General features: G+C 41.4%; 1 protein-coding gene across 2 annotated transcripts in view; it reads left to right on the top strand.

Annotated features, from left to right (window-relative positions):
• rbpjb (recombination signal binding protein for immunoglobulin kappa J region b) overlaps window positions 1–14,703 on the top strand; it is a 92,894-nt gene that overhangs the window by 51,499 nt on the left and 26,692 nt on the right. Inside the window, exon 3 of one of the 2 annotated variants that reach the window (XM_080052230.1) lies at window positions 11,804–11,896. The exons of the other annotated variant lie outside the window; for it this stretch is intronic. Coding sequence (XP_079908356.1) covers window positions 11,804–11,896 — 93 coding nt within the window. The remainder of the gene's footprint in view (window positions 1–11,803; window positions 11,897–14,703) is intronic. 2 annotated transcript variants of the gene reach the window in all.

Here is a 14,703-nt window from a genome sequence, read left to right on the forward strand (position 1 = left end):
GTACTTTCTGAATTTTATTTAGGAATAACCCATCAGATGATGGTGGGACATACATATTGATTAGTGTATATCTACTTCCAAAAATATCACATTTAATAACTAAGAATCTACCTTCTGAGTCTGCGTATTCTGATATTAGGTTAAAAGGAATATTCTTACTTATAAGTATGCCAACACCTCTGCTACTGGAAGTGAAGGTAGACTCAAACACCTCCCCCACCCACTGTCTCTTAAGAAATTGTATTTCCCCGGGTTTGAAATGGAGCTCTTGAAGAAAGACTATGTCAGAGGACATTTTTTTTAACTGACCTAGAACTTTATGTTTTTTTGCACCTTCTTTTAACCCGTTAATGTTCCAGGTACAAATGGTAAATTTGTTGGGTATGGTTTCTAACGATTTATTTAGTACCATTTCTACTTGTAATCTTACTTGTGGGACACATAGCTGCTTCAAAGCGAGGGGCAACCACCGTGGAGATCACAGAGCACAGACACATTTGACACAGACAATAAAAGACTGATATACATGAAAAAAAAATAATAATAAAAAATACACCTACCCTTGAAAACTTCTCATCTCTAAACATGCTTTCCTGAGCTAATTCATTTGCTCCCTCCCCTGGTGTCTAGCAATGGTCATAAAGAATAACAATGTTTTCACTTTAACAAAGCAATTTTGTACCTCCACGGCCATATCATCATATTTTGATAAATAATCCAAATAAATATTGGTATCAAGGAGAGAAGGAAAGAGGAAAGAAGAGTGGAGGAGATGCAGCAGCGGGCCTGAAAGGAGGATGCAATTGGTTACTGAGAGGAAAGGAAAAGGAGAGCAAAAATGAAAACCGAAAAAAATTTGAAGAAAAAAAAAAAATATATATATATATATATACTATATAATTCCTTCAATATTCCTCAAAGATAGGCCTACAAGAGGATGCACATAGGGTTAAAGGATAACGATAGAGAAAAAAAACTCCCCTTATACATCATTCAAACCTCCTCGAACTAAGATTCACAAATGCCCATAGCCTCCCCCCCCCACGTCACCTCAGCATCCTCACGCATCCGCCACGTCATCCACTCCTACACACATTCACATTCATTCTTAGCACACACTTCCATTCCCCCCCCCCATAGTAAACACAGCAATAACAAATAAAGTAAACACAAATAAAGTAAATTACTCTAGACCTGAAAAACAAACAAAGCAGTTGATCTAGTTTACAATAAATGAGACATATTTCATTAATTAATTCCACACTTTACACGAGAAAGAAAAACAAGGTCCAGAGTTGACTTATAGGCTTTTTACTTTACCCCACTAATTGTCTTTGAGTAATTTCTTCATCTTACGTGTACTCTTATGAAAGAGAGGGGTGTTTCTTGCGGAGCTCCAGCAGGGCCTCCTGTGGTGTAGCGTAGTTCATCGTTTTCTCACCGTCTTGCACTTGCAGAGATGAAGGGAAACGGAGTTGGGTTTTAATATCCAGTTTGTGCAATTGTTCTCTCAGCGGCCAAAACGCCTCCCTTTTCTTGCGTAGTTGTGTCGAGATATCCGCGGTGATTCTGTAGTCGGTGTTGTATAGAACAGAACTTTGTCTCCTTTCCCTCGCAGCTCTTAAGATCAGTATTTTCTTCTGAAGGTGATGCAGTTTGAATATAATGGTGCGGGGGAAACGCGCATTCTCTTTGAAAGGGCCAAGGCGGTGTGCGCTTTCGAAATCTTCTTCCTTCAGTTTTACGTTCCACTCTCGGTCTATGAGTTTAACCAAGAAGATGTTCATTCCCAAAGTATCTTCCAGTCGTTCAGGCACATTTAGAAGCCTCAGATTGTTTTGGCGCTGGCGATTTTCAAGTTGGTCAATGTAATCCATTGCGAGCTGCAGTTTGTTTTCAAGCTCTTTAGTGCGGCATTGCTGCGCGCCCTGATTAACCACCTGCTCGTGCATTTCTCCTGTTAACTTTTCAATTTTCCCGTCCATGGTATCAACTCTTTTTACAACCGTTGACAAAAGCTTGTTGGTAGCCGTGTGGAGGTCTAAAAGTTTGTCAAGTTTGCTTTCCAGTTCATCAAACCTTCCTTATGCTCCAGCTGGTATGTCGGCAGGTCCGGCCTCGGCCACCTGTGATCTTGTTTGGTTTGGCATCGCGGAAGATTCCAATTGTCGCCTTTTCTTTTCCCCTTTTCTTTCTTTTCACCACAGGTCCAGTTAATGTGAAACTTCCTCTTGTACTTAGTCGGTACTGATTGAGTTTTAATGTCTTGATTTACACTTTATTTGACCATTGCACACCACGTTGCGAGGAGACTCTAGCCCTTCCGTCCTCTCGCGACGCGAATATGCAGCATAAGTTAACACTCGTCTAAGACTGTGATGTTAAATCACCTAACAAACACAGAATGCCTGCAAAGCAGCGTTTCACCGTGAGATATCGCCAGTGAGTGAGCCGCCGCGCAGAAGAACTCCGGGGTTTTTGGCTAAAATAATAACCGGGGATATTCTCCCCATTAGCGATTTCAATGGGAAAGACTTCCGCGATCTGATTGTGATTGTATAGATGTACAATCAGATCGCGGAAGTCTTAGACATACAATCAGAGCCTGAAAACACGGCCATGTCGGCAGACAAACTGCGCACTGTCCAGTGAGCTGAGTCCCGCCGTTCGTTTCTGTCTACAGCCGACACAATTACAATCACCAGCGATGCATATTTAAATAAAGCCTCTCATTTGTATTACCATTGGGGCTTTGATGCAAATACTGTAACATTACGGCGGCAGCTAAAGGACAAGCGCAGTGATCACTTCATTTTCTGCACCTCAACCTCTGCTGTGAGAAGAATTAAAGGGGGCAAAGTAAGTCGATTGATTTGTCGACTCGCAGCCGGACGGTATGCAGCTCTGCCAACGGAGCGAGAGTGCGCCCGCTTGTTGCTCCGCCTGTCAAAACGCCCACGCATCGTTTGTCCACTGGCCTTTCATTAAAAAATATATTTTATATTATGTTTATTATATTGATAAACACTGCTTTAATTACGACTTTCAACGTGCATTTCAATGAACCATGATGTAGTCTACAAAAATATACTGAACTGTGATTGGCCGTTACTGGCCCGGGCGGGCCAGTGACTGGCCAATCAACTTGCCCTGCATATGATTTTACTGGCCCCGGGCCAGCGGGCCATTGGTTATGTCGAACCCTGAGAGCTGTCAATCAAAGTCCAGTGGCTCCGCCCCCAAAGTGTGAATAACTTTCCGCTCGCATAGATAACGTCAGGCTACACGTTGGACTGTGGTATTTAACCCAACATATTCTCACCAAATCATCTTTACGTTGCTCATTTAAAGGAATACTTCACCCATACAGAACCGGCGTTCTATCATTATAAAATCGCTATTATAATATAAGGAAAGCGGTTTGTCTTGATTTAGTCTTCCCTTGGTCCAGCTGTCCTGATAATCCACACCCCACATTTTACATATTTTGGGATGTATGACTCGAAACGTGTCATACATCCCAAAAGGCTAGAAGTGCCAAGGACTACAGGCCACTACTTCCGCACATTTTTATGCTCACTAATAAGGAATGAGGGGGGCGGGAGCTCACGGACGAGATGTAAACACAACGTCCGCCATGTTTCTCCCCCGCTTAGAGAGAAGCCGAGTCCCGAGAAACTCCGACCATGGCACAAGGACATTTTCCATTTGTAACGCCTGAAGGGGACTTTCGTGTCTACCTGTATAAACCGGATTACAGCGAGGAAGAGAGGTGATAGTCGTAAGGAGGAAGAGGAGAAGCTAGCTGTAGCTGCAGCTGCTCCATGCTGTGGCCGAGGAGCTCCAGCCGCTGTGCCTGGTGTGTTCCCGGCGTTCACTATTAAAAACGTCACAGTAGCTTTGCAGCAATTATGGACAGAGGGACCCTGGAGACATATTTCAGTATTGACACGGTGAACTGGAGGCGCCAGCCACAGGCCGCGGGGAGAGACGGACGTCAACCACAACACAGTAAGTTTTTATTTTTACTCATTCTCCGCCACTCATCTTGCGTTTGCGCCTGCCTTTCTTTTTTCCCCTGGCGCTTGTGTTAGCAGATCCGGACAGCCACACAGCGCTTTATTAATGTGAATTATCAAAGAAAAACTCATGTAGCAACAGGCTGGTAAAAGCAGCTCTGCAGCAGTGAGACACTGTGGGGAAAAAACCTGCGACCCGGGGGTAAACACTGCACAAGTGTTATATCTTATTTAGGGCTGTCAAATTAACGCGTTCATTTTGATTAATTAATCACAGAAAAATTAACGCGATTTAAAAAAATTACCGCACATTAGTTGCACTTCTATAATGCCCTTTGACACGGTGTAAAAGTGCTGCGCAGCTGCACCTGTAGCCAATTGCTTACACAGCCCGCACGGGTAGAAGGGAGAAAAGTAAAGAGAGAAGCAGGGGAAAGGGGGCGAGGGCTCTATGGACGGTTTATGGGATGCTTCGGGCAAATAAGCATGAAGGTAGGAAGACATCTTACTTTATTCTCCGCAGTGTCTGTGCATTATTGATTTAGTGGGTGCAACATTGTAGGTTCAATTAGTATCTCTCAATCTTCCTCCGTGTGTCTCAATTTTGTTTGCTAGCTGTCTCGTCTCCGCATAAACGGACACCCGCCCCGTTTGTGTGTGTCAATATGTTTGCCTATGAGTACGACGATGGTGAATGAATCGGCTCAGTTGTGGGAGATGGAAAGTCGTAATTTAGTCTGCTTGTTTTTTTTTAGAAAATTTGGCGCTAGTTCGAAACCAGAGAGAGAGAGAGAGAGAGAGATCACAGAGCCTGTAATTAATTATATTATTTTTTGTAATCGCTTGACAGCCCTAATCTTATTATTAAAGTTTTGAATCATGTTCTAAAATGTCTTATTGGCACTACGTTTTCCTATGGTTGGTAATATGGGCAGCAAAGCTAACGTGACGTAACCTTGCAGTTCTTTTTCATGTATGCGAGCTATTGCAGGCTAAAATGAGCTTGCCTTATTAATGTTTTGCTCAATGTTTTATAGACAATATCGCCGATTCATGCAGTTTCCTGGCGTGAATCATGCAAAGAGAGAGACCCAGCACCTGACCATGCACGTGATGAGCAGTACCGTGGCTATCAAGAAACGAGCAGCTGTGACCAAAACGACTTGAGCCAATACACTACACATTTTATTTTTATAAATAGTTGTTCATATGTTTGGATTAAAACTTTGAACTCAAGTTGGTTGATGTGGTTTGTCTACTAACCAGAGTGCTGCTCAACTGGAGTACTATTAGAGAAATACAAATTTCTACTGGGGTAAAAGGTTGAGGACAAACTTCAGATGCTGAGCTATTGTATTTAATAAATAAGCAAATATTTTTTATGCTATCCATATAGAAATGTGACCTGAAGTACTTAATTGAAATATATTCTGGCTAGCTTTGGTAGGAAAACTGATGGCTTAGTTATTTTTCTGTGTATTGTTTTTCCTGCGCTTCAGTATGATGAACCTACCTTGCATCCTTGTGAATTTATAACATTTACCTCATAAATTGTATTTTAAAAACAATATGACATACAGTAATCTGTGCATCAAAATCAGTTCAGCCTCCAACCAATAAGTCTGTAGTGATGAACATGGGTGTAGACCAGGAGTCCAAGGTAAGGTAACAACAACATAAGATATTTTATTGTTTACAAAGGAAAATATTGTGGCATCATGCTAAATAAACCAGGTAACACACAATGAAACAATTCTTAAAAGTAAACTGTCCAATATACCAACATGATAAATATAAGATACAAAAGATGAGCTATAAACAATTTTTTTTTACAATTTAGCCTTAACCCATTGATGACTATGGCAATCTAGGATGCATGTCCTTAATGCCTGAGGGTTTTCTGAAAAAATAGTATGAATTGTAAAGTCTACCAAAAACCTTAATATCTAAGCCTGTGTAGCACATAGAAACATGAAATAAAATACATTTAAAAGTTAAGGTTCACAGGTTTTATTTAAACATGCTCCCTTAGCGCTTACAAACCAACACATTTTTCTAAAAATCGTAAAAATTAGATGGGGGAGAAATAATATAAAATATTTAAAAAATAATGTGCTAAACGAGGTTATAATCCTGCTTCCTTTTAGCATGGATAGTAGTGACTGAGTGTGCAGTGGAGGGATAAAGATAGACAGATATAGGAAGGAGGAGATAGCTTTATTTTATTATTTAGTTCAGTTGTCACTGGCACCATAAATCCGACTTCCCAGTACAACTGGAACGCAGACTGACTCCTGCCTACATTCATAAATATTGTTAATAAATAGATGCAATGTGTTGTGTGATTTTCGTCAGTAGTCTATAGTAGACCTTGATTCTGCGCTCCGAACGCCACTAACTGTTCTGTAATACACTATCGCCAACACAGCTGGTGTATTTTTATTATTATTTATTTATAAATTTTTTGATTGGCGTGATTTTCGGCAAACCACACATTTTTTGGTTGTTCACGTGGTCTTATAAAATCAACAAAACCCACCTCATGTGTATTTGAACCAATGACGGTGCATTCTATGTTGCGCACGCCATGAAAATTAGATAAAGTAACAATGCTGCACAACGCAGCATCAGGCAGGAGATACAATGTGGCATCGCGCAGTGGCCGTCATCAATGGGTTAAATGTGGCTGATAGGGCACAGGTTGAGGTGTGAGGACATATTAGCAGAGCCTTAAATGGGATGCTCCTGAATTTTATGTAGTGGACAGATTTCCTCTCAGAAGCGTCACTGCAGCTGCCTTGGTTGCAGTTGAGTGGGAGACAGCCATTGATCAACTTTTTACCCCACTATCACAGCTGACATGGAGGGTCTAGACATCGGATTCTGAAATGTCACCAAACAATACAACAGTTAGGCTTCTATAAGTGAAACGTTAGCTGTGAGCACTCACTAAAAATTATAGTCTGATGAAAAGCTTTTTTCTTTAGTTGCATTACAAAACACACAAATGGTTGCTGCTGCATTAGTTTGTTTCTGAAACAGTTTAGCAAGGCCCCCCCCTGACAGCAGCTATAATTGCATACATAACACGTGTAAAAATAAGACGTATTCGCCGCTGTTGTTGTGCTTAAAGCTAGCGGTAGCTTTAGCGTTAGCCATAAGAGCAGCGGCGTCGGGCGACATACACACGTTTACAGTGACGTCATGACGTTGCTCTCTTGCTGGCTCCATGGCTGTCTCCGGTCGATGTGAAACCAACCGGTTCATAACTGGGATAAGGCTGTAACCAGTTTTGAACTGACCCCAGCACCAGCCTGGAACTGGCTCATGGTTCTTTTTGGTGTGAAAGGCCTATCATATGAGCTTTGACGGACATTTGGCCAATCGGATCCAGTATTTGTCATTGAGGGGCGGTGACCTCAGTCTGCAGGGAAATTTACTTTTATTCCTCTCCGAGTTATCAGAGCGTGCAAGAAGCCGCAGTATTATTATTTTACCGTGTTAATGTGCCTACTTAGTTTATGTGAATCACTTTTCTAAATAAATTCACGGAGTTTGCCAACCATTGTTTTACTGCCGTTTACATTGATTTATGCACGTGCTGATTAACGGCCACGATTTGCGGATTGTCACTGCAGATTAACCTGAAGTTAATAATGTGCTTTTGGCTATTGCTGTTTTCACGGTTTTTGAATGGTGCATGGTGTTCTGGCCGACACACCTGAGGTGAATGTTGTGATTATAGCAGATCAGAGCCAAAACAACACACTCACCTGTTTCCTCCACTATCGTCATATTTTGCACTGTTATGTTCCAGCACACGACTGAGAGGTGTGTGTGTGTGTGTGTGTGTGTGTGTGTGTGTGTGTGTGTGTGTGTGTGTGTGTGTGTGTGTGTGTGTGTGTGTGTGTGTGTGTGTGTGTGTGTGTGTGTGTGTGTGTGTGTGTGTGTGTGTGTGTGTGTGTGTGTGTGTGTGTGTGTGTGTGTGTGTGTGTGTGTGTGTGTGTGTGTGTGTGTGTGAACACAAGAGAAACTATGGGTGACTACAGAGTGTATTTTTATGTGTTTGATTAATGGTTGTGTAGCAAAGATAATGCAAATCCTGTTTGCCACAATATAAATAGTTTATTTATTGTAAGGGAATTTGGTGGTATTGATTTGAGGCTCCATGTTATTTTCTGTCTTATTTAATGCTGGTTTTTGCCAGCATTTTTAACTGTTTTTCTAAGCTGTTTTTAACGTTTTTCTTGATAAATACCTACCGTACTTTCCGTACTATATGCCGCACTGGACAATAAGCCGCAGGTGTTATAATGTTTAATTACCATATGTAAGAGTTCGTGCACAGAGGGGATTGTCGGGAAAGAGATGGCTGCTTGAGGAAGCTCCCACATTTCAACAAACAAGTTGCATATTTGCATAACGTACGTAAGTGTTACCATTTTGTGCAATAGTAGCTATTAGGGATGGGCACGAGTGTTTTCGCTACTCGTGTGATCGCTTGCATTCCTCGAGGATCAATCGATTCCTCGTTAAAAAATTTTCTGTTCTTAGGACGCAACGCATCTGTCTACAGAACAACGGTTGACCGCAATAAAGCGCTCAATGCTTATGTCAAACAGTCACAGTTGCCATATGATATTAAGGATTTATTTTCCACAACTTTAAAACACATTGTCCTAACTGAAAGTAATTAAATAAGCGGGCCACAATTTAAACCGATCGAGTAGGTCTGCGGTGGAGAGAGAAAAAAAGCATGGGCTGTAGTTGGCTAACATTCAAAATAGACATTTAAAATAAGAAGGGCAGCAAATACAATAAAATTATTGTCCTACAATTTAAACACATAGATAGGCTAAATAACTCACCAAAGCAGTAGAAGTAGTAGGCTAGTATATCCAACCGCGTAATGCTCACACCTGTCCGTGACTAATTACCGCGACTAATTCCTCGTTAACGGAACGTTACACCGTCGGCTTTTGAATCTCAATCCTATATTCCATAATAAAGGCTTCTTAAATGTCGTTTGCTCGAATGTGCCCGAAGTCAGCCTGGCTTCTTTACGTGATTTTCCAAGTTTTCCAGCACCGCATTCAGCTCCGCGGTGCTGTGGAGACCACACACTGGCTGCGCTGCACGGAGGTGGCAGTTATTTGCGGTTTCTGTTTGACACAACGCTTAGTTTATTTAACTTGGATCAAAATATTTAATTTTGTTAAACTTTATATCCGTTTTGTGCCGTTTTGTACACGTACCTGTATATAACATTTTAAAATAGGGGCGGCCCGCCGGCCGGCCTAAAGGCTACAAACACTAAAAAAAACAAAAAACGATTTTCCTCATCCACCAATCGAGATCATTTGAAACGAGGAGTACTCGAGTACTCGATTACTAACGCCCATCCCCAGTAGCTACATAATATATACTGTGCTGTGTAATAACCGGGTCGAAAAACGGGGAAAAAGTCGCGGCTTGTAGGCCGAAAAGTACGGTACACACTTTGTATGGGAAAAGTCAAGAAGGTTGGCTGACTAACTTGTTTTGCTGATTTTACTATTCATCTGATAAAAATAAAAGTTCTTTGTCCTTAATTCTCTTCACCAGAATACACCAAATTGCTCCTCTTACATGTTCAAATCACAAAAAAATCTTCTGGGGGGGAGCTCCTGCGTTAGCCATTTTGGTTATTCGCGTGAGGGTATACACCGTGTTCCTAATTATTATGCAAATTGGATTGGAGTGTCATAAACATTTAATTTTTTGTTTTTCAATAAAACCTATGTATGATATTGTGTCTCAGGGCACCTTGGATCATTGAAATCAATCTCATACACCTGGGATAATTAGTTTTCCAGGTGATCCCAATCAAAGGAAATCTACTTAAGAAGGACGTTCCACATTATTAAGCAGGCCACATGTTTCAAGCACTATGGGAAAGAAAAAGGATCTCTCTGCTGCCGAAAAGCGTCAAATAGTGCAATACCTTGGACAAGGTTTGAAAACATTAGATATTTAAAAGAAACTGAAGCATGATCACTGTACTGTGAAGACATGGCTGATTCAGAGCACAGACGGGTTCGTGCTGCACAATGAGGAAGATTTCTGCCAGACAAATTCATCGGATAAAGAGAGCAGCTGCTAAAATGCCGTTACAGAGCAGCAGACAGGTATTTTAAGCCGCGAACCTCGAGGTGTAGGATCTTCCAGAGATTTGCAGCTGTGCATAAACCTATTATTCGGCGACCCCTAAACAATGCTCACAAACAGAAACGGTTGCAGTGGGCTCAGAAATACAATGAAGACTAATTTTCAAACAGTCTTGTTTACTGATGAGTGCTGTGCAACCCTGGATGGTCCACTCCAGATGGATGGAGTAGTGGATGGTTGGTGAATGGCCACCATGTCTCAACAAGGCTGCGACGGCAGCAAGGAGGTGGTGGAGTAATGTTTTGGGCCGGTATCTGCAAAGTATGTTGACCACTTTCTTCCGTGGTACAAAAAGAAGAACTGTGCCTTCCGTAGTAAAATCATCTTCATGCATGACAATGCACCATCTCATGCAGCAAAGAATACCTCTGTGTCATTGGCTGCTATGGGAGAGAACCTCATGGTGTGGCCCCCATCTTCCCCTGACCTTTTTTTTTTTTTTTTTTTTAACCTTTATTTATACAGGTAAATCCCATTGAGTCCGGAGACTCTTTTTCAAGGGAGACCTGTTCCCATTTACACGTTACCATTCACACACACATTCATACACCGATAGCAGGCTAACTATCGACATTCACACGAGGCAAGGTGGGTGAAGTGTCTTGCCCATGGACACAACAACTATGACACAGGTGGCAGGGCGGGGATCGAACCTCCAACCCTTTGATCATCGGCCGACCCGCTCTACCACCTGAGCCACAGTCACCTTAACCCTATTGAGAACCTTTGGAGCATCCTCAAGCAAAATATCTATGAGTTTGGGAGGCAGTTCACATCAAAACAGCAGCTATTGGAGGCTAGTCTGGCATCCTGCAAAGATTTTCAAGCAGAAACTCTCCAAGAACTCACAAGTTCAATGGATGCAAGAATTGTGAAGGTGATATCAAAGAAGGGGTCCTATGTCCTATGGGGTCCTAAGATGTTTTTGATTGAAATGGCTTTTGATTTCAATAAACATGACCTCCACATTCTGCAAATTCAACAAATGGCCATTTTTAGTTATTCACTCACAACCTATAAAATGTTTTGAAACTCTGTTGTGCATAATAATTTGGAACAGTGCATTTTGAGTTTTTTATTTTTGAAAAAAAAATACAGTTATCATTGGGAGGTTTGTTCAATAAAATGTGAATCATACTTTAACGGTTGATGACTTAAATTATACTGACTGTCATTTGCATCGACTATTTTGCATAATAATTTTGAACGCACTGTAGTTCAGTATATTTTAAGTGGGGTTGTATGGGATATTTAGGCATAGTCACCTTATGGAGATGGCAGTCAGTGCAGTCACTAAAAGGAGTTTGGGGGAGACATTGCTGATTTTCTTTTTTATATCCATTTAATTCAAAATATGCATAATTAAGGAGTTTTTCAATTTGCAGACTGATATACTGCACAGCACCAGCAGACAGCCATTCTCATGCGAAGTTTGGTCCATGTATTATATAGTATACTACGCCAAGTTTGCCGGGGCAAATCACTTCAAAAATTCCCAAATTCACCATGCAATTGAACGGATATACATTTTTTTTTGGTAAGCATTTATATAATCGGTGAAACTGCCTTTCCTTCAGGCCGCCTCTGCAACAGTTCAATGCTGACCTCTGCTACAGCGAAAGCTCCCCTAAACTCCTTATAGTGACTGCGCTGACAGCCATCTCCATAAGGTAACACACTTACTATGCATAAGTACCTCGTACAACCCCACTTCCAAAATTCTCTTTAATAGAGCTATTTCAAAGGGCACATGTGTATGAGCATGCCACTCCAATCCTGTGTGTGTGTGTGTGTGTGTGTGTGTGTGTGTGTGGCAACTTGTGCGACAGGTCCCACTCTGCTGTAGACGCTGTGGCAGATGTACGGGACAGATGCCTGTCTGCTCCACTGCATCTGAAGCTTGGCTTAATCCAGCCCCTCCCCTCTCTCTCTCACACACACACACACACATATGACCCCCTTGTGCCTGCTGTTGAATGTGTGTGTGTCTTTATGTAAATCTGTCTGCCACATTTTTGTCTCACTTGTCACGCATTTCCTCTTTTTAGTTTTCTCTGTTATGTGTAACTCTCCACACTTCATACCACCAGTGTTTCCCCCAGAAAATGGCTTAGTCAAGGTGGTCACTGCCCTGGGTCATTGGAGGCGCGGCGCCTTGCGCCGCGGCGAAAATTTGGGGGGTATTTTGCTCAAAGATGCCAATGCGCAGTAAAGAAATAAACTGTTAATTTCAATACAACAGACACTGACCTTACAGTTGTGCAATTTTGTTTGCTATGTGCAGGTACAAATTATGTGCAAACATGCAGACAGTACAAAGCACAATTAAAGAAAACTTCTACTGTTTTGGTGCAATACTATACAGACACACTAAATACAAATAATGGACCATACACTCAACATGTGTATGCACATAAAAGTGAAAATTCAACTTTAAAGTTCCTTTTTGGATGGGGGGCTGTTGTGCGATTATTGTGGACAATAGGCCTATTGTGATGCGATAGCCTATAATTCATTAATGGTTGTTTTTAGCCTACTTGCTTGATTTCTTTTTAAATACAGAGTTTATTGGTCGTTTTCTAACATGTATTTCCAAATTTAAAACGTAAAAATAAAGCAGCATTGAAAATTCAGAAAATAAATCTTCTTGGCCTACAGTAGCATGCTGTTTGAAAAATAACTCAATAGTTGAAATAATAAATACAATGTGTTTTCCCCTTAAAATGACTAAATACATTTCTCCAAAGGTCAAAGACAGTAACAGTGTGGCACTTCTGTAAACACTTACTGAAACTTGGCTGGGCCATCACTCTCATGCATTCATCAAACTTTTCTCTGCGCTGTCTGAGCTGATAGATAGGTTGTGTTGCCACAGTGATGTGGAGTCTTAAACTGTTCTAGCTTTGCAGAGCACTTCTTTCTGTTCAGCTAAATATCCCCATAGAACTGCACCGCATTTATTATCACCACCAGTTAAATGTCGGTTTGCTTCTGCTCATTTAACTCTCCCGCGTGCATGCCGTAGTCGCGCGGTGCAGTACGGTCGCGCGCACAAAGCCGTGGACACAGCAGATGATAGAGAAACGCTTGGAGACATGCTTTTTACCGCAAATCGCGGCCTTTCGCGCAGTTATGACCATGTATAAGTACACATCGCGCTTGCTAGTACATTAATTGTGCAGCACTTAAAAAAAAAAAAAAAAAAAAAAATTAAATAATTTTTTTTTTTTTTTTTTTTTGGGGGGGTGGTTGGTAGTCAAGGCGGGGGGCTGGCGTTGCTAAGGCGGCCGCCTTAGCTATAAAGCGCTGGGGGAAACACTGATACCACTGTCACCTCTCTTTGACTCTTTACTTCAGCACATTTTCTGAGCCTAAATAAAGACACACACACACACACACACACACACACACACACAATTAACGATACCACTTTGAAAGAAGTTAAACCTCTCATTTGCATATTCGTGTGACACTAGCTCTGTGTGATTGTGTACTCCTGTGCTGTGCTGGTTCAGCTCCTCTTCACTGATATGACTTGTTGTGTGTTGCCATTTGCATCACTACTCTGCTTGGATTGCAGTGGCTGCTAAGCCGCCTTGCAGAAAGTATGTTTTTTTTTTTTTTTTATGCAAAGCTGCATTGTCATTGCTTGTCCCGTGTATGTGTGTGTGTTCTAGGGCTGCAACTAACGATTATTTTGATAATCGATTAATTTCTCGATTAATTTCTCGATTAATCGATTAGTGTTTTGGTCCGTAAACCGTGAGAAAATGGTGAAAAATGTTGATACATTTTCCAAAGCCCATGTTGACGTCCTCAAATGTATTGTTATGTCCAAAACACAGATATTTCAGTTTACTGTCATAATAATTTGAGAAGCTGAAATCATAGAATTTGGACATTTTTTATTAAAAAATTACTCAACGATTAATCTATTATCAAAATAGTTGGCGATTATTTTAATAATCGATTAATAATCGATTTGTCGATTAATCTTTGCAGCTCTAGTGTGTTCATCCTGTCCTTTTAAGTTGAAGTTTTGTCATTTTCTGTGTCTGCACGCTAGTCTTACATATGAAGTTAAGCTGTGCGCAGAGGCCTGTTTCAGGTAGCTGGTTTTGAGGCAACCCAGAGTTTGTTCGCTCTGAGTTAGTGGAAACTCTGGGTTTTCCGTTTCAGGTAGCAGGTTCAGCGCAACCGAGAGTCAGTTACTGCGGCAACATACGCCATGGGTCTAACCTGCTCGGTAGGTGGTTAGACCTACCCTGAGTTTGTTTTCACTTTACGCTGCAGCTCCGACTGAAGAAAGAGTGTCACTGTCACACGCGTCCCTGTACAGTTTGAAGCAAAATCACTCCATAGAAATCTCCATTGGGATGTTTTTATCATTTCCTGATGATTTTACGTTTGACCGATCATTTATCTGATCAGTAGCCTTGTTCTCAGCCGTTCATATAGGCGGCCACTTTACACATCG

Source organism: Ammodytes marinus (genome assembly GCF_949987685.1).
Source record: "Ammodytes marinus genome assembly, chromosome: 23".
Classification (NCBI taxonomy): domain Eukaryota; kingdom Metazoa; phylum Chordata; class Actinopteri; order Uranoscopiformes; family Ammodytidae; genus Ammodytes; species Ammodytes marinus.